The sequence below is a fragment of the Rhinatrema bivittatum genome, chromosome 9 (assembly GCF_901001135.1).
Source record: "Rhinatrema bivittatum chromosome 9, aRhiBiv1.1, whole genome shotgun sequence".
In the NCBI taxonomy this organism is placed as follows: domain Eukaryota; kingdom Metazoa; phylum Chordata; class Amphibia; order Gymnophiona; family Rhinatrematidae; genus Rhinatrema; species Rhinatrema bivittatum.
Window position 1 is genome coordinate 125,814,617 of NC_042623.1, and position 25,897 is coordinate 125,840,513.

Sequence of the window (25,897 nt, forward strand, 5' to 3'; positions counted from 1 at the left end):
TGAAAGAGGCTATTTTAGCAACAAAAAAAAATCCTTCAAAAATTGGAAGAAGGATCCATCTGAAGAAAAAAGCATAAGCATTGTCAAGTTAAATGTAAAATATTGATAAGACAGGTAAAGAGAGAATTTGAAATGAAGTTGGCTGTAGAGGCAAAAACTCATAATAAAAACTTTTTAAAATATATCTGAAGCAAGAAACCTAAGAGGGAGTCTGTTAGACCGTTAGATGACCGAGGGGTTAAAGGGGCTGTTAGGGAAGATAAGGCCATTGCAGAAAGACTAAATGAATTCTTTGCTTCCGTGTTTACTTATTTGTTAAATACTCTGTTTATTGTTTAATGTAACGCCTCACCGGCGACAGTTTTGTTCTATGGAAACCGACTTGATTTGATATGTATATCGAGAATGTCGGTATAAAAAAACCCTAAATAAATAAATAAATAAATGAGGATGATGGGGAGATACCAGTTCCGGAGATGGTTTTCAAGGGTGACGAGTGAGACGAACTGAACCAAATCACTGTGAGTCTGGAAGATGTAGTAGGCCAGGTTGACAAACTAAAGAGTAGCAAATCACTTGGACCGGATGGTATGCATCCTAGGGTACTGAAGGAACTAAAAAATGAAATTTCTGTTCTATTAGTTAAAATTTGTAAGCTATCATTAAAATCATCCATTGTACCTGAAGACTGGAGGGAGGCCAATGTAACCCCAATATTTAAAAAGGGCTCCAGGGGCGATCTGGGAAACCTGTAGACCAGTGAGCCTGACTTCAGTGCTGGGAAAAATAGTGGAAACTATTCTCAAGATCAAAATCATATAGTATATAGAAAGACATGGTTTAATGGGTTTAATGAAACACAGTCAACATGGATTTACCCAAGGGAAGTCTTGCCTAACAAATCTCCATTTATTTTTTTTTTTTGAAGGAGTTAATAAACATGTGGATAAAGGTGAACCGGTAGATGTAGTGTATTTGGATTTCCAGAAGGCGTTTGACAAAGTCCCTCACGAGAGGCTTCTATGAAAACTAAAAAGTCATGGGATAGGAGGAGATGTCCTTTCGTGGATTACAAACTGGTTAAAAGACAGGAAACAGAGTAGGATTAAATGGTCAATTTTCTCAATGGAAAAGGGTAAACAGTGGAGTGCTTCAGGGATCTGTACTTGGACTGGTGCTTTTCAATAATATTTATAAATGATCTGGAAAAGAATATGACAAGTGAGGTTATCAAATTTGCAGATGATACAAAATTATTCAGAGTAGTTAAATCACAAGCGGATTGTGATACATTACTGGCATCAGTAGCATGGGATCTTCTTGGTGTTTGGGTATTTCCCCAGGTTCTTGTGGCCTGTTTTGGCCTCTGTTGGAACCAGGATGCTGGGCTTGATGGACCCTTGGTCTGACCTGCATGGCAAGGTCTTATGTTCTTAACCTCCATCTCATTACTTAAATATAAGGGCTAGGACCTGTGCCAGTTGCTCTCCCTCCTATCCCACTCCTGGGTTGTGTCTAACTTTGTTAAAAATCATACTCTAGGGCTCTCTTCTTCCTCCTTCCCCCACTCCCAACCCTTCCCCTCCAGATACTTTAATTCAGTTTAATCTTCGGCCTGGATCATGGTTGCAGCCTACCATGACACAGGCCCGGCATTTATGCTATCGCAAGGCAACTATGCTAGAAGTGCAGGCTTCCAGCATAATAACTGCCTAGTAATGACAGAAGCGCTGAGCCTGGTTCCTGGCTGCTCCTGCGAGTGCTGAGGACCAAACTGAATTAAGGTGCTGGGAGGATAAGGGATGGGGTGGAGGCACTGGAGAGTGTGATTTTTAACAAATTAATCAGGAGTGGGGCGTGAGGGGGGGGACCCTTTATATATACTTTTTTTTTTTTTTAATGTAATGAGATGGAAATGGTTTTGATGGAGAGTCTACAGGCTTGGCCTGGGAGGCCCAAGCTGTTGGAAGGAGGAGGGGACTGAGTTAGGCCCACAATTGTTTTTTTTACAAACTCTGCATTTTGCCACTTAATCGTCTATATTCTTTTGAGTATAGCTGGTTAAGGCTAAAGTTATCTGGGAACACATACCTGGATAACTTTAGACCTGCTCTCAGGCACATCTTTAAATTAGCCGAATAACTAATTGGGCTAATTCGAAATACTGGAGTTTGGACAAGTTATTTGGTAACTCAACCCTGCCATGGAACACCCCTTTCTTATTAAGCTAAATATTAGAAATTCAGAAATCCACTCCTCCTCCTCCCTATCTTTTTTTTTTAGCTTGTGTGCTGGGAATCCCTTATCACCCATGCTTGGGACTCCACCCTCAGGATCTTCCCCTTTTTGTCTTGCCTTATCAATCCTCCAGTCCTCTCTCTCCTCGACCCTTGCTAGGATTTGTAGTCTTGCACTGTGGTCATTGATTTTCTCTAAAGAGAACAAAACATCCCAAACATGCTGTCTGGAACAAACAGTGTAAATGCCATTTGTAATCATTACAAATCTGCTGACTTTTTAGGGGGTGGAATACTTTTTTGCAAGCCACTGTATGCAGGTAGGCTGCAACCTCCACTTGAAAAACCTTGCGTATAAAATTCAGTATGGAACAATTTTAAACTGTGGAATTCAGCTGGGATATTTCACTGCCAAGGCTATGTGTGTAACGAATGCACTGGTTTGGAATCAGAAATCTTATGGCATAAGGTTGAATTGGTAATGCTGATTTAGATTAAATTCAGTAAATTGAGTATATCTTTATATGCTGTAATGTGATTTAGATTTCCCCTGTATGTAAATCTGTTGAATAAATGTTTGTGTCTGGAGGGAGATGGTTCCCAGGAGCCCCTTGTTATATAATTTTATGAAAACACAGTGGGCCAATTATTCAGTAAGCTGGTAAGCAGACAAGTTTTTCAGTTAGCCAGATATTTATTGGGATAAATATCCCACTGAATATCTCCGGATAACTTTAAACTTAACTGGTTATCTTTAGAATCTTGCTGGTTATGTTATCTGGCCCTGTGTGGCTAGATAACTTTAGCCTTAACTGGTTATATTCAAAAAGAGAATAGCCCATAAAGTCCTGAGCTGAAGGTTAAAACAAAAAATGGTTATGGGCCTAGTGGTGCAATCACTGGTGCCTCCCCCCCCTTCCTTGTGGCCAGAGATAGAAATACATGGCTGTGCCAGACTGTGCATTCAATCCCCTCCCAAAACCCCTCAAAGTTATCTTAAAAAAAAAAAAAATTAAAAGAAAATTTCAAGGGCTTTGTACTGACCTGATCCCTGGTTCTGCCAAAGTTGCCTTCTTGGGGCACCCCTCCCTCCCGGTACCTTTAAACTGTTCTTCTTTAGCCCATTTCATAGTAGCAGCCTGCCGTGACCCAGGCCCAGCGTTTCTATTATTGCTAGGGAAGCTTCTCTGGAAGCATATGCTCCTCTATCAGTGCTAGAAGCATTACACTGGAAGGGCACATTTCCAGAGGAGCTCCCCTAACAATCATAGAAGCGCTGGACTTGGGTCGCAGTAGGCTGCGTCTGCGATCCGGGCTGAAGAGGAACAATTGAAAGGTACCAGGAGGGTGGGAGGATTAGGGTTGGGATGGGGCTCCAGGAAGGCAAATTTTAGCAGAAGACCAGGACAGGGCCCTTTATAAAAATGTACTTTTTAAGGTGACTTTGAGTGGTGGAGAGAGGGCTGCAGGTGTGACCCAACAGGGCCATGTATTTCTAGCTCAGGTGGCCATTGATAGGGCTACTAGGCCTATGACCACTTTTTTTTTTTTTTTAACCTGCAGTTTGGCACTTAAATTTATCCTTAAATGGCTAAATTCATAAAGAACATAGCCAGTTATTTGTCCACACTGGGCCAGATAACTTTAGACCTCCTTTTCAGGCACATCTAGAGATAGCGGAATAATGTATTTGGCTAATTTCATACATCAGAGTTAGCCAAATAACTTATATGACTAACTTGTTCCTGCCCTGGAACCCTCCCCACCATCCACACACACTCCCCAAACATCCCCTTCAGCTAAAGCATAGCCAGATACTAACTCTTTTATCCTGCTAACCTTTAGTCATATAAGCAAGGGGGATATTCAAAACTTGTCATTTTCCTTGTGAGTTATCCGGCTAAATGGCTTTGGAGATTGACTTCAGAGGGTCTAACTGAATAGCACTGTGCCTGTTGGTAGCCCCTTGATTATAAATGGGGCAATACTGGTGTGGGCTGTTTCTTCATCAAAGCTCTATGCAGATTGTTTTCTCCTTTCCTCACAGGAAACCTTGTGGAGTGGTCTATGCCCCAAGACATTGACCTAGAAGGTGTGGAGTTCAAATCTATGGCCAGCGGCTCCCACAGAGTCCAATCTGACTTCATGTAAGTCTAACTTGAGGTTCTCCCCTGTTTTTCCATTTATTTTATTTACATTAATTGGTTTCTGGCAAGCTAATCAAGGACTCAAAGTTTGGTCTTTAATGAACTTCAAAGAGGAAATACCTTCTGCATAGATTTTACATACTTTGCACCTTGTTTTAAAAGAGGTGTTAAACCAAGGATTTCTTTTCTTGCTGAGGAGATTTGTTTTAAAAGTTACTTTTGTTTCTAATCCTTTTGATCAGCATGCAGGGCTCATTAAAACTGTTTCTCAGCAAAGGGTTCCCTTTAAATCCTGGAAAGCCTCTTTTGACTCTGTTGATTAGTTACCCTTTTCTGGTGCTTTCTTAAATAGTTGGGTCAGGGGGATCTGCCCTTTCTGCAAAATTTAGGACGAACTATCACTAATAGCCCAAGAATTCTAAAAAGACTGCCGCTTGCCTCTTTGAGTTGTAGAACCAATTACATGGGTACTTTTCTTCCACATCTTTGGGTGTATTTGCTCTTTTCCCAGGGAATACCCCGAGTACTGTACCTTTTGACTCTCTAGTATGGTTTTCGGGTTGGCTGTTAGCCCCACTTCTTGTAGGTTTGTAAGAGCTACCTGTAATTGCCTTAGGTGGTTTCTCTAATCTCTGCTGTAGAATGTATTGTTGTTGAGATATGCAGTGGCATGACTGGAACACAGTCAACATGGATTTACCCAAGGGAAGTCTTGCCTAACACACCTGCTTCATTTTTTTGAAGGGGTTAATAAACATGTGGATAAAGGTGAACCAGTAGATGTAGTGTACTTGGATTTTCAGAAGGTGTCTGACAAAGTCCCTCATGAGAGGCTTCTAAGAAAACTTAAAAAGTCATGGGCTAGGAGGCGGTCTCCTTTCCTGGATTACAAACTGGTTAAAAGACAGGAAACAGAGTAGGATTAAATGATCAATTTTCTCAGTGGAAAAGGGTAAACAGTGGAGTGCCTCAGGGATCTGTACTTGGACCGGTGCTTTTCAATATATATATATATAAATGATCTGAAAAGGATAATGACAGGTGGTAGCTCCTAATGTGGATCCTAACATTGTGTAACTTTTGCATGGGTTATTTTTCCCTATGTGCAACACCTTGCACTTGTCCACATTAAATTTCATCTGCCATTTGCATGCCCAATCTTCCAGTCGTCCTGCAATTTATTACAGTCTGCTTGTGATTTAACTGCTCTGAATAATTTTGTATCATTTTGCACATTTGATAACCTCACTCGTCGTATTCCTTTCCAGATCATTCTCTGGCTATATCCAGTATTCCCTGGAGTCTTTTCCTATAAAGCTGTTCAAATGGGGAGAAACTGATGGAGCTTTCAGGCATTTCTTGGATAGTAAATAACACACATTAACATCTGCTTGAAGGTCTTATTAAAGTGTTCAATAAGCCTGTGTGTTTGTGGGTGGTATACCGAGGTGCATAAAATGTTCACATCCAGCAGGGTGTAGACTTGCTGCATTACTCAGGGACACAAATGGGGTCCCCTATTTGGCCAATACTTCTTTGGGCAACCTAACTCGTGAGAAAATGTCTATCAAGAACATTGCCACAATCAAGTTCTTTATATTCTTTAGAGTATAGCTTCTGGATATCAGGTGGCATTATCAACGGCAACTAGAACGTATCAGTTTCCAAGGATGCACTTCTCTAAGGGTCCCATCAAATCCATGACTGTTCTCTCAGAAGCACTCTCTATCATGGGCATTGACCCTAGGGGGAAGCCAGTCTGACCCCAGCAGACTTAGCTAGCATGTAGGGCAAGACTAACAACCCTGAACCTGTCTATACAGGCCAGCCAAATACAATCAGGCTAGTATATGCTCTCGAATCTTTTCTTCCCCTATGTGACTACCTTTAAGGTGGCTGAGAGCCAGATGAAGTACTTGTCAGTGACAGAGTTTAGGCAGTAGGAGTTGTTCATACCTTTCCCCATCTAAGTTCTCCTTAGTCACCCAATATACTGGATCCCTTCTTATAATAAAGAAGGGGTAGAGTGGTGTTCCAGGCCTCTGGACTGTGGTCCTGGCTAACCAGCTATCACTTGTACATTTTACTGGGCAAACATGAGTGACTTCTGTCCCTATCCCATTCTGTTTCCTAACTCCTTGACTATCCTGGAGCCCTTACCATGGCAGCCCCAGGTATATTGTATACCCAAGCCTTCTCCCAGTGATGTTGCCATCGGGGTTTGATCTCTGACATATAAGATTGGATCCTCGAGAGAAGATATCGAGAAAAGACTCTTCTACTGCGAGGCCACTTGACTGTGCAGTAAGTCAATTCCAAAGTTGGGGAAATCTCGCCCAGTGATGGGGATGTATGAGTCATGAAAGCACTCCCACTTCAAGGCTGGCTTGTCCAGCTGCTGTCTTCAGTGAAAATTGGGTGGTAAGGTATTGCTGTTGGTCTACATGGATGCAGGCCAGAGCTGCTATCTGTCCATAATCAATTTGTGTTCTCTTAAGTAGTACTTTCTGAATGAGGGTCTTTACTTTTTCTGGATTCTATCAAGGCTTGAGTGGAGGATCAGCTTCATGGTTTGGAATATTCACATAGTTGCAAAGTGAGGGCTTATTAAATTGACATCAGTGGCTTCTACCTCAGTCTGGAGACAATCTCTGGTGAAATATCCTTTCTATCCACAACTGAAGCACATCAGCGGTTTGGGTTCCCATGGCTGGAGTAGGGTCCTGGTCCCTGTGCATGCCACCTTATTCTTTTTTTTTTTTTTTTATCTTGAAGGAGGGTGGTCCATAGGCTTGGTCTGTCTTAAGGGTCTAGCCACCTGTTGGGGACCCATTTTGGTCCATCTTTCCCATTTCCTTCCCTTTTGTGTTAAGAGTTGCCTCTTTCCTGTGACTGGTCTTCCTTTAGTATCTTATTCCTGACTCTCCTCCAAGCTCACCATCTAGCCCAGTGGCAACATGCAGACTTCTGGGCCCTTACTTAATCAGGTCCTCATTCTAGAGAGTAAGATACTCATGTGGTGATTTTGGACCACCATCTTCAACAGGTTCTGACTAGTTTGTGTATTTGGCTCCAACCACTAGATGGGTGTACTCAAAAGCTGTGGGACTACTGCTTGGGGCCTCTCATTTTCCTCATATCATTTTCCTCTAAATTTCCTTTCCTAGCGTGTAGCCAGATGGACTCAGAACAAATAGGTTATGTTCCCCTGCTAGCAGATGGAGACTGACATATACCCCTGCAGTGACCTCAGCTCTCCAGTATTCTCTGTCTCCAGCAGATGGTGGAAGTATCTCTCCCTATGGGTATTGCTGTACTTTTTGGAAGGAGAAATTCTACATTCTAAATTGAAGAAAATTGAGCTCCATTCTCCTACAATGATACCTAAAGGTCCCTCCCTCAATTGAGAATTCCTGAGGTGATTTCAGAGATCCCTCCGAGGTGGTCCAGTAGCCAGTTCCTGGCATGGACTTTGCTGCTTAGTCAGCTGAAAGGCAGCAGGTGCAGGAAGCAGAACGTGGCGGAGATGGTCAAAGCCCTCTCCCCCCACAGCCAGAGAATGTCTCTGTACTCAGCCGGTAAGCGCTGAGCCCAGGTAATTTTTTTTTTTTTTTTTTTAAAGGAAGATTTACTTCCAGGTTCAGTAAGTCTCCCGTCTGTCTCCGTGCTCAGTGTGCCATACTGACGACATTCCTGCTTTCATTGGGGGGTAAGGAGAATTGGGCTTCTGAGCAGGTTGAGCAGCCTTCAGTGGGCTAGGCCCTGTTGCCGACTTGGTCGGCACACCACATGCAAGGCCACGGTGGAGCCATCTTGAGCACATATGTGAGCACGCCATATTGCTCTCCATAGGATGTCAGTGCATGCAGTGCGTTGGCTCTTTGCACGTCTGTGTGCATAACTTTGGGCACTTACCTACTCACACATCTTTTAAAGTGCGTGATACAGGAAGAGTTGTGTGTACGCCTCGCTGCGCCCCGCCCAGACTCTCAATTTGTATGCATAAATTTTTAAGCACAAGCCGAAAGAACACATAACTACCATGGCCAATGGCACCCGCCAGCCAAGAAATCTAAGTGCCTTGCTCTCTGCAATGCTTGCCATATTAGAACCTTGCAGTTGGACCTAGACTCCAAGTTATATCAGCACTGTGAGGAAGCCCAAGGAGGATTGGCCTCCTCGGACTTTGCTAAACCAGGCTTCTCCCATTTGGATGACTGGTTGGTCACTGCCTTAAATGAAAGTACGCCAGACCTCAGTATCCTCTTGACTGGATCATTCGTGGGAGAGGGAAATTAGACTGGTCTCACCCCAGTGCCTCCTCGATTGGGCATAGACCCGGCTGCCTTTTCCTGGGTGGAGTTTTTCCAGGGGCTATAAGCCTTCGTACAGGCACAGTCACTTGCCCCTGTCTGGACAGAACCTCAGCCAGTATCCCTTCCTCCTATTCCTACCAGCAGACCCCGAGGTATGACTTGCCTTATCAAGGGTAATCCTGGCAGGGACCCAGATGGCACAGACGAAGTAGAGGATCCTGATTCCTTGGAAGACAGGGATATCTCCCCTGGGTTGGAACCGTTTCTGACCATTTTACGGTTCTTTCATAGAGGTGAAATTGCCAGCCCTGAAGATGCTGGGAGTTCCTGGGTCAGACTCTATGAAGGAACCAAAGAAGAATCCTATTCTGATTTCCCTGCTGAAACCCTCAGGTGGCAACCCAACTGGCCCCTGCTGCCTTCTTCATTCATACTCCATGGATTTTTCCGTGTTGGAAGCATCTCTGAAACATGTGCATGAACTCTTCATAGTCCCTTGCAACAAGAAAAACACACAAACTAAAATAAAAATTCAAAAAGGAAACAGGAAACAATTTCAGAAACACTTTTTTTTTTTTGGAAGATACTAGCTAATGTAAAAAGGGTAGATTCCAGATAAGTCAACAATAAGGTAGTTAGATCTTGAAGAAAAAATGTTGACAGTTTGTTTTTTTTTTCTTTTTCTCCTTTAAACTTTAACTCCTATTAAAGTCTTCTCTGGTGTGACCTGTGCATTCTAAAATTTGAGAGAATTGTCTGCTTTTCTTCAATGGAAAGATTTTGCTAGTGGAGAGTCCTAGTCAGGACAGTGGCTCAGAGCAGGTGGCAGCTCAAGTATAAGAAGAGGGCCAATGCCAAAGAAGAGTAGAAGCTCCATGGCCACTGGCAGAGCCCAGCCTGCCAATGGCCGAAGAAGAAGAGGCCATGGGTCTGCCAGAGGAGCCCAATCTGCTAGCGCCCTAAGAAGGGGAGCACTAGCCGCTGGCGGAGCTGACCCATTGGTAGCTGAAGAAGAGGAGAGGGCCACTAGTGGTGCTCTATCCATCAGTGGCCAAAGAAGAGAGGTTGTGCCACCGCCAAAGAAGAGGAAGGGCTTTTCCAGCTAAGCTCAAACCCTACTACCCCTCTGGTGCTCTTAGAGGAGAGGCCTTGGGGCTCCCAGCAGATTCTCAGTACACAGTAGCTGAAGAAAATGAGGCCCATCCTGCCAAGCTTAAGCTGCTTGAGGCCATGGCCAAAATAGAGGAGAGACAATTTTGAGTGAGAGCGTGTGTGTGAGAGAGAAAATGAATATATGAGAGAAAAAGGAAAACGTTTGTGCCCACTTCCCCCTACTAATCCATGATAATCTCGGAGTGACTGGAAATCAGCAGTTCTCAGATATGAAAAGTGGGAATCTTTAAAAATCCTTATTACTTTTAATTATTGGGTGATGTTTGATATACCTGCTGTTTTGAAATGTTATTGATGTTAGATACATTTAAAGAAGTTTGTTTCCTTTTTTAAATTATTGAATGTTCTAGTCTTCTGTTTTTTAAATATTCCTATTGGAATGATTTACTATTAATTTATATTTCTTGATTTTTGTTTGCTGTATGAGGAATATTAATGTTTCTGTTTTTCCATTGTTGCGATGCATTACATAGTTTGGCTTGTTAAGTTCCTCATGAGAGGCTTCTAGGAAAAGTAAAAAGTCATTGGATAGGTGGCGATGTCCTTTTGTGGATTGCAAACTGGCTAAAAGACAGGAAACAGAGAGTAGGATTAAATGGACAATTTTCTCAGTGGAAGGGAGTGGGCAGTGGAGTGCTTCAGGGATCTGTATTGGGACCCTTACTTTTCAATATATTTATAAATGATCTGGAAAGAAATACGACGAGTGAGATAATCAAATTTGCAGATGACACAAAATTGTTCAGAGTAGTTAAATCGCAAGCAGATTGTGATAAATTGCAGGAAGACCTTGTGAGACTGGAAAATTGGTCATCCAAATGGCAGATGAAATTTAATGTGAATAAGTGCAAGGTGATACATATAGGGAAAAATAACCCATGCTATAATTACACAATGTTGGGTTCCATAATAGATGCTACAACTCAAGAAAGAGATCTAGGTGTCATAGTGGATAACACATTGAAATTGTCGGTTCAGTGTGCTGCGGCAGTCAAAAAAGCAAACAGAATGTTGGGAATTATTAGAAAGGGAATGATGAATAAAACGGAAAATGTCGTCATGCCTCTGTATCGCTCCATGATGAGACCGCACCTTGAATACTGTGTACAATTCTGGTCGCCGCATCTCAAAAAAGATATAATTGCGATGGAGAAGGTACAGAGAAGGGCTACAAAAATAAAGGGAATGGAATAGCTCCCCTGTGAGGAAAGACTAAAGAGGTTAGGACTTTTCAGCTTGGAGAAGAGATGGTTGAGGGGGGGATATGATAGAGGTGTTTAAAATCATGAGAGGTCTAGAAAGGGTAGATGTGAATCGGTTATTTACTCTTTCGGATAATAGAAAAAGACTAAGGGGCACTCCATGAAGTTAGCATGGGGCACATTTAAAACTAATCGGAGAAAGTTCTTTTTTACTCAGTGCACAATTAAACTCTGGAATTTGTTGCCAGAGGATGTGGTTAGTGCAGTTAGTGTAGCTGTGTTTAAAAAAGGATTGGATAAGTTCTTGGCGGAAAAGTCCATTACCTGCTATTAAGTTCACTTAGAGAATAGCCATTGCCATTAGCAACAGTAACATGGAATAGACTTAGTTTTTGGGTACTTGCCAGGTTCTTATGGCCTGGATTGGCCACTGTTGGAAACAGGATGCTGGGCTTGATGGACCCTTGGTCTGACCCAGTATAGCATGTTCTTATGTTCTTTTGTTCAGTTTTTATCTGCATGTTTCTGTTTATATTTTATGGTCTCTTTATTCTCTATTTGGTTAATGCCTGCCTGTGTTCTGCATTTGTGACTGAGGTGAGGTTTTCTGCTAGTATGTAGTTCCTTTGTAGTGATCTATAGCAGCTTGGCTTGTTTTATTTTCCTAAAAGGAGGTGTAATTTTTGCCTTTCCAATAATAAGATTGTTGCTGTTTGGGTGCTGGCATTTAGTGCTGACTTGGTATGGGAGGTTTACTTTATTGCAATTCAATTTATTCATGGCTTTCTAAGAGCCAAACCAACACCCAACATGTTACAAAAAACCTTGCACAATTATGGGTTCCAAGTGCTTTTTTATCTTTTTTGCAGGATTTCCTGGTTGGCACCACAGCAGTGCATGTAAATTACATGTTGTGATTATTTTTACCTCAGAAGACTCTATATTTTGAATATCCTTTTTCATGTAAAATCTGTTATAAATGCATAATTTTTTAATTGTGTGTGGTGGGTTGGGGAAGGCGGCATAAGGCTATAAGGAACACATAGGGAACCTAAGATCCTTTCACTGGCCCTGGTGGGACCTAGGTCAAAGTCTCTGTCTCCCACACAGAGTTTACAATTTTTATGGGGGTTTTATCACATATTCTTGAGATAAAGCTGGATTTTGTTGGCTGATTTGGATTTTTCTGGTGCATAATTAATTCCCTTGTATAAAGGACACACCCACCAGCCCTGAGTCTTTGTACTGGGGGTTCAAATATTTAGTAGTTTCAAAATTCAAAGAATGTCCTTTTTTAGGTATGTTTTGAGAGTAGATTACTACAGGTTTTTTTCCATGGCAGAATCAACCAGACAACCACCACTCTTCCTGGCAAATGAACTGCTTGCCCACTGTTGGCACAACAGGGAAGAAGTGTCCCAGATATCTCCCCACCATTCTGGTCACCTTACTCATAACCTCACCGCACCTAGCAAATGATGTTCAGATACAATTGTTAAGAGAAGTCCAAGAATGTGCCATTAAAATCCATGGTGCTTCAGAGGAGGAAGCAAGCAGGACAGTAATTTTAGCAGCAAAACCCATGGCATCAGCCCTGGGCCAGGTCTAAAGTTGGGATCCATTTTCACAGCAGTATGTAAACCTTTATATCTAAAATTGCAGCGCTAACTTCTCATAGAAAGCCATAATTACAGTAGATGTCCAGCCATAGGCTGGCCCAGGTGAGTTTTACAGAGAAAGTTGGTGGTCAGAGAGGAGCAGAATATGCTAAAGTTTTAAGGCCCATGGGATCTCCCACGCTGAGTGTGCCTTGAGTCTTTCAGCCTTTAGCCCTAAGCCACAGAATGGCCTGGAAACAACTGTGCATGGCATAGGAGGCTTAGATTAGAAAAAGATATTCTGCTTTAACTGTACATGTTTGCAGATGATGGAAAAGATTTTCAAACTTTAGTCTTGTTCACGTTTTAAAAAGACACAGCCTTTCTTAGCATTGTTCGTACAGATTCAGCACCTCTATCTAAAGAGTGAGTCGTCATTCTTATTACTTAGAAATCATTTTCCTCTTCATTTACCTTGGAAGGAAGAGAGGCCAAGTTGATGATATCAATGTTAATGTGAGCCAGTTTAACTATGTCTATGGCATTATAAGTTTTGTGTAAGTCCTCCTAAGAGGATTCATTACTTGAGACAATCTCCTTCATACTAAGAACATAAGATGTGCCATGCTGGGTTAGACCAAGGTCCATTGACCCCAGTATCCTGTCACTGTCCAGTCTCGGTTACAAGTACCTGGCAGATTCCAGTCACTCCCAAGGATAAGTGATAGCTTTCTAAAGTCTGCCTGGCTAATAACTGTTTATAGACTTTTCCTTAAGGACTTTGTCCCACTGTTAGTTGCCTTGACTATATCTTCTGGAAACAGATTCCATACCTTAATTTTATGCCCACTGAATAAATACTTCCTACAATTTTGTTTTAAATCTACTGGTTACTACTTCATGGAGTGTTCCCTAGTCCTAGTATTTGAAAGGATAAATAACCGTTCCCTGTTTACCCATTCCACCCCACTAATTATTTTGTAAATCTCAATCATATCCTCTCTGTTATCTCTTCTGCAAGGTAGAGACCTAACCTGTTTAGCCTTTTTCCAAATGGGAACTTTTCCATTTTTGTTGACCTCTATACCTTTTCTATGTCTGTCTTTTTTGAGATGGGGCAACCACAACTGCACGCAAGGTGCAATTCCTCCATGGATCAATTTAAGTGCATTATGAGGGTCTCAGTTTTGTTCTCTGTTCCTTTCCAAATATTCTATTTGCCTTTTTGACCACCACTGCATTCTGAGCCAAAGATTTCAAGGTATTATCTACAAGGACTCGGAGGTCCTGTTCCTGAGTAGGGACTCCTAACACAGAACCCAGCATCATGCACTTGTCAGGAATATTTTTGCCTTACTTTGCACTTGTCTGCATTAAATTGCATCTGCCTTTTAGATGTCTAGTCTCCTGGTTTCACAAGGACCTTCTGCAGTTCCTCGTGATCCAGTGATGTTTTAATTACTTGAAACAGTTTTGTGTCCTTTACAAATTTGGTCACCTCACTTGTTAAATTTTCCAGGTATTTTATAAATATGTTAAATAGCACAGGTCTTAGTATAGACCCCTGGGGCACTCCACAAATCACCTTTCTCTGTTAGGAAAGCTGACCATTTTAGTCCTACTCTGTTTCCTGAGTGTTATCCAGTTACCAAATCTGCATAGTAATATTGGGCCAGATTTTAAAAGGGTTAGGCGTGTAAATCTTTTGGATTTATGCACGTCGGGCCTATTTTAAAAAGGCCCGGTGACATGCATAAAGCCCTGGGACGCGTGTAAGTCCTGGGGCTTTACTAAAGGGGCAGTCCGTGGGCGGGGCAGAGCCAGAGGCCTCCAACACAGCTGCCATTGCTACTGTGTCGAAAGATTGTGGCCGGTGCGCGTAACTTGTGCCTGCCCGGAGGCAGGCGCAAAAGGAAATATAAGAATTTGGGGGGGCTTAGAGTAGGGCTAGGGAGGGGAAAGGTTAGGGGACGGGATGGGAAGGTCAGGTTAGGGGGAAGGGATCGGGGGAAGGCAGTGTGGCTTGGTTCGCGCAAGGTACACAATTGTGCACCCCCTTGCGCGCGCTGACCCCTGATATAATTTGCTCGCACAGGTTATAATCAGGCGTACATGTGCACGCGCCAGGTAGCTCGCGCACATGTACACCATGCACGCTCCTTTTAAAATCTACCCCATTGTTTTTAAGGATGGCTTCTACATTGTGCCCAGCACCAATGTCAAGCTCACTGTTCTACAGTTACTCAGATCACCTCAGAGCCCCCCTTTTTTTTTTTTTTTTTTAATTGGCATCACATTGACCAGACTTCAGATACTGTGGCTGTTTTAAATGATAGGTTGGAGATCACTAGAAATAAGACCATAAGAATATGCCATACTGGGTCAGACCAAGGGTCCATCAAGCCCAGCATCCTGTTTCCAACAGTGGCCAATCCAGGCCATAAGAACCTGGCAAGTACCCAAAAACTAAGTCTATTCCATGTTACCGTTGCAGGTAATGGACTGCTCCTCCAAGAACTTATCCAATCCTTTTTTAAACACAGCTATACTAACTGCACTAACCACATCCTCTGGCAACAAATTCCAGAGTTTACTTGTGCACTGAGTAAAAAAGAACTTTCTCCGATTAGTTTTAAATGTGCCACATGCTAACTTCATGGAGTGCCCCCTAGTCTTTCTATTATCCGAAAGAGTAAACAGATTCACATCTACCCGTTCTAGACCTCTCATGATTTTAAACACCTCTATCATATCCCCCCTCAGCCGTCTCTTCTCCAAGCTGAAAAGTCCTAACCTCTTTAGTCTTTCCTCATAGAGGAGCTGTTTTATTCCCCTTATCATTTTGGTAGCCCTTCTCTGTACCTTCTCCATTGCAATTATATCTTTTTTGAAATGCGGCAACCAGAATTGTACACAGTATTCAAGGTGTGGTCTCACCATGGAGCGATACAGAGGCATTATGACATTTTCCGTTTTATTCACCATTCCCTTTGTAATTCCCAACATTCTGTTTGCTTTTTTGACTGCTGCAGCACACTGAACTGACTATTTCAAATTGTTATCCACTATGACGCCTATATCTCTCTCTTGGGTTGTAGCACCTAATATTTATTTATTTGTTGATTTTTATATACTGACATTCGTCGGAACATCATGCCTGTTTACATTGTTATGGAACAATGTAACCTAACATTGTGTAACTTTAGCTTGGGTTATTTTTCCCTATATGCATCACCTTGCACTTATCCACATTAAATTTCATCTGCCATTTTGATGCCCAATTTTCCAGTCTCACAAGGTCTTCCTGCAATTTCACAATCTGCTTGTGATTTAACTACTCTGAACAGTTTTGTATCTTCTGCAAATTTGATTCTCTCTCGTATTTCTTTCCAGATCATTTATAAATATATTGAAAAGTAAGGGTCCCAATACAGATCCCCGAGGCACTCCACTGTCCACTCCCTTCCACTGAGAAAATTGTCCATTTAATCCTACTCTCTGTTTCCTGTCTTTTAGCCAGTTTGCAATCCACGAAAGGCCATCGCCACCTATCCCATGACTTTTTACTTTTCCTAGAAGCCTCTCATCAGGAACTTTGTCAATCGCCTTTTGAAAATCCAAGTATTCTACATCTACCGGTTCACCTTTATCCACATGTTTATTAACTCCTTCAAAAAAGTGAAGCAGATTTGTGAGGCAAGACTTGCCTTGGGTAAAGCCATGCTGACTTTGTTCCATTAAACCATCTCTTTCTAAATGTTCTGTGATTTTGATATTTAGAACACTTTCCACTATTTTTCCTGGCACTGAAGTCAGGCTAACTGGTCTGTAGTTTCCTGGATCGCCCCTGGAGCCATTTTTAAATATTGGGGTTATATTAGCCACCCTCCATTTTTCAGGTACAATGGATGATTTTAATGATAGGTTACAAATTTTTACTAATAGGTCTGAAATTTCATTTTTGAGTTCCTTCAGAATCCTGGGTTGTATGCCATCCGGTCCAAGTGATTTACTACCCTTCAGTTTGTCAAACAGGCCTACCACATCTTCTAGGTTCACCGTGATTTCGTTCAGTCCATCTGAATCATGACCCATGAAAACCTTCTCTGGTATGGGTATCTCCCCAACATCCTCTTCAGTAAACACAGAAGCAAAGAAATCATTTAATCTTTCCGCAATGGCCTTATCTTCTCCAAGTGCCCCTTTAACCCCTCTATCATTTAACGGTCCAACTGACTCCCTCACAGACTTTCTGCTTTGATATATTTAAAAAAGTTTTTGCTGTGAGTTTTTGCCTCTACGGCCAACTTCTTTTCAAATTCTCTCTTAGCCTGTCTTATCAATGTCTTACATTTAACTTGCCAACGTTTATGCATTATCCTATTTTCTTCTGTTGGATCCTTCTTCCAATTTTTGAATGAAGATCTTTTGGCTAAAATAGCTTCTTTCACCTCCCCTTTTAACCATGCAGTTTCATGTTTGAGTTCCTTCAGAATTTTGGGGTGAGTACCATCAGGTCCTGGTGACTTATTCTTTAGTTTGTCAAGTCTGATTAATTACATCCTCCAGTTTCACAGTGATTTGTTTAGTCACTCAGATTCATCACCATCAAAAATGTTTCTGGTGTGGGTGTGTATGACTCCCAGTATTTTGCTTGTGCTCTTCCCTATTTTCTTCATTTGGTTCTGTTTTCCATGTTTTGAAAGATGCCCTTTTATTTTTAGTTGTTTTTCACCTCACTATTAAACCAGGTCAGCAATACTTTGGTTTTCCTTTTACCTTTTTTTAATGCAAGGAATACATTTTGTCTGGCCTCAAGAATGTATAAAATTATCAGTGTCCATGCCTTCTGCAAATTTTTAACCTTGTGAATTTTTCCTTTTAGTTTTTTCTTTTCTAACTATTTTTCATTTTCTCATAGTTTTCCTTTTTCTTGTTAAATGCTACTTCAGTAGTTTTCCTTAGTACATTATGATCGCTGTTGCCAAGCGGATCCATCACCTTTATCTCTTCACCAGATCCACTGAGAACTAGAACTAATCCTTTTTGGTTCCATGGTCAACTGCTGCATGAAAGTAATCATTGATGACATATAAGAGCTTTATCTTCCTTGTATCTCCTGATGTGACATTTACCCAATCAGTACTTGGGTAATTGAATTCTCCCATTATTATTGTTGCCTAATTTATTAGCCAGTTTAATCTGTTAGCATTTTACAGTCTGTTTTCTAATCATGTTCTGGCAGTTGATGGAAGAACAAAAAGCCTTCTCTATATTAAAAACTGAAGAAGTTCTTCAGAAAAACATTGAAGTGTTACCAGAAAAGAGAAAACAAACACAATGCATGCAGAATTTCAAGATCCATAACCAAAAGAAAAATCTAATTGAGATGGATAACTCTGTCAACAGTGGCACAACTGCAAAAGGAAAGAGTGAAGTGTATAACAAATCTCAAATAAAATCTCATAAGGAGTCCAGGAAAAGCAATAACCTTAAAGAGAGTACCTGGAAGGCTATGACCACAAATGCTCATAGTTTGGGAAATAAAATCCCAGATCTGCAGGCCCTAATGGCTGAGGCAGAATTGGACATTGTTGCTATCACAGAGACATGGTTCACAGAATCTCATGATTGGGATACAACAATACCAGGCTATAACTTGTTAAGGAAGGACAGAGAGGATAGAAAAGGGGGAGGTGTGGCTCTTTATATCAGAAACAACATCCAAGCATCTGAGCTGCAAGGAAGTTGGGGCAAGGAAGAAGCAATATGGGTCGACCTAAAAAAAGATGACTGAGCATCCATTTATATTGGAGTGGTTTACAGGCCTCCAAACCAAAAGGAAGAGCTGGACAGAGATCTGGTTGAAGACATCCATAAGATAGGTAAGAAGGGAGAAGTGGTGATCGTGGGTGACTTTAATATGCCAGATGTAGACTGGAAAATCCCATCTGCAGAAACTAAAAATAGCAGAGCAATAGTGGATGCCATGCAAGTATTTTTGTTCAAACAAATGGTATTGGAACCCACGAGAGAAGGAACTATACTCGACTTAGTGCTCACTAATGGAGATAATGTCTCCGATGTCCAGGTGGGCACCCACCTCAGCACCAGTGATCATCAAACGGTATGGTTTAATATCACTAAAAGAATAGGGAAAAGAACCACAAAGACCCGAGTTTTACAGTTCAAAAACACGGACTTTGAGGAAATGGGTAAGTACCTGGAGGAAGAACTAAAAGGATGGGAGAACAAGAGAGATGTGGAGCAGCAGTGGACCAATCTAAAACGAGCAATCACCAAGGCAACTACTCTATATGTTAGAAATGTAAAGAAAAGCAAAAGAAAATTGAAACCTATCTGGTTCTCAAAGGAGGTGGCTGACAAAATTAAAGCTAAAAGAACAGCATTCGAGAAATATAAAAGATCCCAAAGGGAGGAACACAAAGAAGAATATTTGATTCAACTGAGGGAGACAAAGAAATTAATCAAGTTGGCAAAAAGTCAAGCGGAAGAGAGGATTGCCAAGGAGATAAAAAATGGTGACAAAACATTTTTCATATACATCAGCGAAAAGAGAAAGGTCCAAAGTGGTATAGTGAAATTGAAAGGTGATAATGACCAATGTGTGGAGAGAGACGAAGAAATGGCAGAAATATTAAACGAATACTTCAGCTCTGTGTTCACTAAAGAAGACCCTGGAGAAGGACCATCTCTACACAACAAGAAACTGGAAGGAAATGGAATAGATGAAAATCCTTTTACAGTAGAAAATGTGTGGGAAGAGCTAAAGAACCTGAAAGTGGACAAAGCCATGGGGCCTGATGGGCTTCATCCAAGGATATTGAGGGAGCTCAGAGATGTTCTGGCGGGTCCGCTGTGTGACCTGTTCAATAGATCCCTTGAAACGGGAGTGGTGCCGAGTGATTGGAGAAGAGCGGTGGTGGTCCCGCTTCACAAGAGTGGGAACAGGGAGGAGGCTGGCAACTACAGACCGGTTAGCCTCACTTCGGTGGTGGGAAAAGTAATGGAGTCACTGCTGAAAGAGAGAATAGTGAACTATCTACAGTCCGGAGAATTGATGGACCAGAGGCAACATGGATTCACCAGGGGAAGATCCTGTCAAACAAATCTGATTGACTTTTTTGACTGGGTAACCAAGGAATTGGATCAAGGAAGAGCACTCGATATCATATACTTGGATTTCAGCAAAGCTTTTGATACGGTTCCGCACAGGAGACTGGTGAATAAAACGAGAAGCTTAGGAGTGAGTGCCGAGGTGGTGACCTGGATTGCAAATTGGTTGACGGACAGAAGACAATGTGTGATGGTAAATGGAACCTTCTCTGAAGAGAGAGCGGTTTTAAGTGGTGTACCGCAAGGATCGGTGTTGGGACCGGTCCTGTTCAATATCTTTGTGAGCGACATTGCGGACGGGATAGAAGGTAAGGTTTGTCTTTTTGCGGATGACACTAAGATCTGCAACAGAGTGGACACGCCGGAAGGAGTGGAGAGAATGAGACGGGATCTAAGGAAACTGGAAGAGTGGTCGAAGATATGGCAGCTGAGATTCAATGCCAAGAAGTGCAAAGTCATGCATATGGGGAGTGGAAATCCGAATGAACTGTATTCGATGGGGGGGGAAAGGCTGATGTGCACGGAGCAGGAGAGGGACCTTGGGGTGATAGTGTCTAATGATATGAAGTCTGCGAAACAATGCGACAAGGCGATAGCAAAAGCCAGAAGAATGCTGGGCTGCATAGAGAGAGGAATATCGAGTAAGAAAAGGGAAGTGATTATTCCCTTGTACAGGTCCTTGGTGAGGCCTCACCTGGAGTACTGTGTTCAGTTCTGGAGACCGTATCTACAAAAAGACAAAGACAAGATGGAAGCGGTACAGAGAAGGGCGACCAGGAAGGTGGAGGATCTTCATCGGATGACGTACGAGGAGAGATTGAAGAATCTAAATATGTACACCCTGGAAGAAAGGAGGAGCAGAGGAGATATGATACAGACTTTCAGATACTTGAAAGGTTTTAATGATCCAAAGGCAACAACAAACCTTTACCATAAGAAAAAAATCAGCAGAACCAGGGGTCACGATTTGAAGCTCCAGGGAGGAAGATTCAGAACCAGTGTCAGGAAGTATTTCTTCACGGAGAGGGTGGTGGATGCCTGGAATGCCCTTCCGGAGGAAGTGGTGAAGACCAGAACTGTGAAGGACTTCAAAGGGGCGTGGGATAAACACTGTGGATCCATAAAGTCAAGAGGCCGCCAATGAAGAGTGGGTGACTTGCCAGAATGATGGCTACTGCCTGGACACAATACCCTTATTCAATAAACATACACATGGTTACTGTGACTCCAATATCACTCTAAGCTTCAACAGCAAGAGGAAATGTGGAAAAAAGGATTTGCACTCACAAAGCCGGGAGTAGCTGGCTTGTTACGGCAGTTACTACCCCAAACCAAATGTGCCTGATACTTCACTTTCGATGCACATCCAGCATAGCTCTCTGATACTTCACGCATATCCAGCATAGCTCTCTGCTTCAACGGCAGGGGAAAAGAAAAACTGATACTTCACGCATATCCAGCATAGCTTCAACGGCAGGGGAGAAGAAAAAAGGATTCACACTCACAAAGCGGGGAGTAGCTGGCTTGTTACGGCGGTTACTACCCCAAACCAAATGTGCCTGATACTTCACTTTCAATGCATATCCAGCATAGCTCTCTGCTTCAACGGCAGGGGAGAAGAAAAACAACCAATAAGGGCTGTATAACCTAGTCTGGGTTAAAACAAATAAGCATGGGTGTAGCTTGCTTATTGCGGCGGTTACTACCCCTACTACCCCTAACTAATCAAGCTAGATATTTCACTTGGATACAGCTCCATCACTGCTCTCTACATTAATGGTGGGGGAGGAAGGGAAATAGAACCAAGAGCTAAAAGAAACAGATAAGTATGAGAGAAAAAATGTGTGAAGCTTGCTGGGCAGACTGGATGGGCCGTTTGGTCTTCTTCTGCCGTCATTTCTATGTTTCTATGTAATATAGTAGTGGAAATATTCTTTTACCTTTGGAATTTCTGTTGGTAATAATTCCACTGTGCAGTTTCTCCTGCAAAAATGTTTATTTGCTTGACTCTATGCATTTTTAACATAAAGTGCCAGCCCTCCACCAATTTTATCTGCCCTGTCATGTTGATAGAATTTGTACCCTGGTTACATAGTGTCCCATTGGTTATCCTCCTTCCATCAGGTGTCTGAGATGCATATTTTGTCTATATCTTCCTTTAGCACCATACATTCTAACTCTCCAATCTTATTTTTCAGACTTCTGGCATTTGCATACAGCCATTTTAAAGCAGGTTTATTTGTATTTCTATTTTTATATGTACTTTCAACCTGCTTATCAGATAAAATTAGTCCAAACTGCTTATATTATCTATGTGCTCTGTATTTAAATATATCTTGAGTAATTTCAGCTTTTTACAACCACTTTCTAAAGGGCATTCTAACTTACTTCCCTCTGAACCATGCGCGGCTGAGTGACTGTCTGCTTTCCCCCATGTTCTAGTTTATAAAGGGGCTAGAGCAGTTTTTAAATGTTAGCGTCACAGCCAAATTCCACCCTGGTTAAGATGGAGCCCATCCTTTTGAAATAAATAAGCTTCTCCTACTCCAAAATGTTGCCTAGTTCCTAACAAATCTAAAATCCTCTTCCCTTCACCATAGTTTTATCCAGGCATTGAGCCTGCTGAGCTCTACCTGCCTCTAGGACCCTGCCCGTGTAATCGGGAGCAGGTCTAAGAATGCCACTCTGGAGGTTTTGGATTTGTTTCTTACCTGAGGAAGAGAAGATAATTCGAAAGCTCATCACATATGTATTAAGTTTAGTCCAATAAAAAGATATCACCTATAACTTTTAGTTTCCTACCTAAAATCCTAAATTTAGACTTCAGAACTGTCTTCCTGCACATTCCTATTCCATTGGTAGCCAAATGTATCGTAACTGCTGGCTCCTCCCCTGCCTGTCAACCTGGTAATGCCATGGATCCTTGCATCATGGCATAGAGGCATCATTCATATGGTGCTGGGGTTTTCCTTATGTGGCTGTGTCAACGGCATTGACTAATTTTGCAACTTGATGTACAGAATTTGAGTTGTGCTTCTGTTGCATTGTAGTCCTGTCTTTATTCTCTCCTCTGGTGTCTTTCCTCACTTTGAAAAGTCATAACAAACTCTCAGAAATTACCAAAATTGTCGAATGATGTTTGATGATGAACTGGTCATGTCGAGTCCTTCTCATGTGTTTTGATTTGAGCTCTTCCTTTCGGTTCTCTTGGTAGCTATTTCCGGAAAGGGCAGTACTTTGGCCTAGCATGCTTTGCCAATATGCCTGTGGAAAGTGAACTGGAACGTGGTGCACGTATGAAGTCTGTGGGGATCCTGTCACCATCGTACACACTGCTCTACAGATACATGCACTTCCTGGAGAAACAGGTCAGGTGAGTCCTGCTGCCCAGAGATGGATTTAGGGTTTTGCCACCCCTAGGCACTGTTGCTAATGTTGCCACTGTTGCCCCCCCCCCCCTTTTCCCCCACTAGCTTATCTGTTCTCATCTCCCAGCTTCTCTCCTCCCCCCAGTGGTTGCCGTTCAGCCCTTCCTAAATGATTCCCCTTTGCTCTGTACTCCAAGCTCACTCCTTTCTCATCTTGTTCCTTGTATGCTGCATGGGCAGGGAAGAGCCGAATTAGGAAGCAGAGGGCTGCTGTTTGCTGAGTAAGATTCAGCACAATGGGAAGGCAATAAATCTTCAGCTAGCCTGCTATTCCCCCCCCCCCCTCATATTTTTGCCACCCTAGGCACAAGCCTAGTGTGTCTATTGACACATCCAGGCCTGCTGCTGCCTGTTTGAGCTTCTCCTCTCTGTGCCGTGATCTGCACAGCCTCTCCTTTCTTGCTGTCATTCATAGTCTCTTTCCTTACTATATGGGTTTCAACAAAGTGAATCATGGATGGCCTTTTCTGTTTTCTCTGTCTACCACATCCTTTTGTGTGACTGAAAAACGCAGGATGTGGCTCCCTCCAAACATGTTCCAGTACTGCTGTTTGGATAATGACTACATGTAACCATTTGTGGTATGTGGCAGCTAATGCCAGATAGCTCAGGTCACTTACTACACACAGCACATGTTTGGTCTGCATCACAACTGGATTTATGGTAGCTTTCTTTTCTTTTTTTTTTTTTTACGCTGTGGATGTCTTGAAATAATCCCATTATTTTACTTAAATCCCAATGATCAAAAGACTAAAATACACCAATTTAGTTTAGCATAAATAAATCTCCTATTGTGAACAGGCTTCAGACTGTTAAAAATGAATTTTACTGAGAGAGAAATGGAGGTAGGGACTGGGAAATTCAAGGGCCTTACTTTGAGCTCTGGGCCCACTCTTTTTTGCCTTCCCCTAAATCTTGCCCTCATCATGCCAGTCATTTAGGATCTATTTTGAGGAGGGGCAATACTGGGACAGTAGAATATTTTGGGGGCTTTTTCACTGGCTTATTTTTTGTATGTTGCAGACATCAACTGGAAATCCCGGGGCATTATTCACACTTAGAGGCCTTCTATGAAGATAAAAAGAAAATACTTCCTGTTGGCAAGGGTGTGTCTGCCTTCCAGCAGCCAGTACATTGGCTGCCCTCCATCCACAAATACATGTACTCAGAAATGAAGGTGAGAGCCATGTAGGATGAACTGTCTCTGGTAGGAGAGGGAAAAAGACATTTATGACTTAGGATTTACTTCTATTTGCCTCCCCTGATTACTCCTGGGCAAATTGTTTGTTTGGGGGTTTTTTTCCCCTGGGATGGTCTACCGATATGTTTGTATCTTTAGGTCTCAGTTAGTTAGTGTGCATATGGCTTTGGGGTAAAGTATCGGGAAGGGGGGTGGATTGTGCCTGAGATTCTAGGGTTTCATGCCGGAGGAAATCTGTGTATGTGTGTGCACTGAAGTTCTGGATAGAAGTTTGTAGAGTTAACCTTCATAACTTCCTCTGCACTCTGACGCCAGCTCGGTCCTATTTATGTTGTGGCTGTTCTATAAATGTGCGTGTTTTTGGAGGCAGTACATTTAATGTTCTCTTTTCCTATAGATTACACATCCTGCTGGCTGCATGTCTCAGTTTATTAAATTCTTTGGGGAGCAGATCTTGGTTCTTTGGAAATTTGCTCTTTTACGCAAACGCATCTTGATCTTCTCTCCACCACCTGTTGGAATTGTGTGCTACCGAGGTACGTGGGGACAGTGGTCTTTGCTAGAGAGGGAGTAGGAACAAGGTTTGCTGAACCTGTTCTGACAAATGGCAGGGTGAGAGACCCTCAGATTTGACTCACTGGGGCCTGCTTTCTATTAATTGCCAGTTGCTTGACAGCATTATTAGATGGGTGAGGATGGCTTGGGTTTGGGAATCTCCAGGATCAGTAAAATTAGGACAGATGGCATGTTTGCTGCAGCCATTGAAACAAGGAAAACTACTTGTCTGTATAATGAAGGCCTGAAAGGCACTGTTTCTCCATTCGGTTTTTTGCAAATATTTTTCCGACATCGTCCTCCTTCTCTATTTTTTTATTCTTACTGTTTCACTATCCTCTTTTTTTTTTCCACCATCCTTTATTTCCTTGCTTGTGTTTTTTCCCTTATTCCTTGTTCTCTTTCCTTTTATCTGTTTGCAGTGTATTGCTGCTGTTGTCTTGCTAATATCCCGCTGCCTGGGATTGGAGGATCAGTTCCAGAGTCTAAGCCTTTCTTCTATGTGAATGTGGCGGATATAGAAACCCTGGACACAGAGATCTCATATGTGGCCTGTGAGTATTGTTCATCTGTCCTGCCCTGAGCTGTCAAAGTTATTTATTTATTTATTTATTTATTTATTTATTTAGGTCTTTTTTATACCGACACTCATGATACCAATCATATCGTATCGGTTTACAATAAACAGTGGTGCAATAACATTAAAATTAACAACTTCGTGAACAATAGGCTAGGAGAGAGGGAGAGAGTGAAAAGTTACAATAAACAGGGGTACTTGAACTGTTGACCATGTCCTCACATTCCCACTCTTTGCTACCCCTATATGCTGACTTTTTTCCTTTCAATCTCATGACAGTGATAGTTCTATAGTGACCATAGAACCATGACAGCAGATAAAGATCA

General features: G+C 42.1%; 1 protein-coding gene across 7 annotated transcripts in view; it reads left to right on the top strand.

Moving 5' to 3' along the window:
* DENND11 (DENN domain containing 11) overlaps positions 1 to 25,897 on the top strand; it is a 177,780-nt gene that overhangs the window by 53,148 nt on the left and 98,735 nt on the right. For all 7 annotated transcript variants that reach the window (XR_003858654.1, XM_029616151.1, XM_029616148.1 and 4 more), the window contains exons 2-6: positions 4,285 to 4,384; positions 23,025 to 23,183; positions 24,262 to 24,415; positions 24,837 to 24,975; positions 25,417 to 25,548. Coding sequence is in view for 6 of the 7 variants with exons in the window: in XM_029616151.1 (XP_029472011.1) it covers positions 4,285 to 4,384; positions 23,025 to 23,183; positions 24,262 to 24,415; positions 24,837 to 24,975; positions 25,417 to 25,548 (684 nt within the window). In the remaining variant the exon portion in view is untranslated. The remainder of the gene's footprint in view (positions 1 to 4,284; positions 4,385 to 23,024; positions 23,184 to 24,261; positions 24,416 to 24,836; positions 24,976 to 25,416; positions 25,549 to 25,897) is intronic.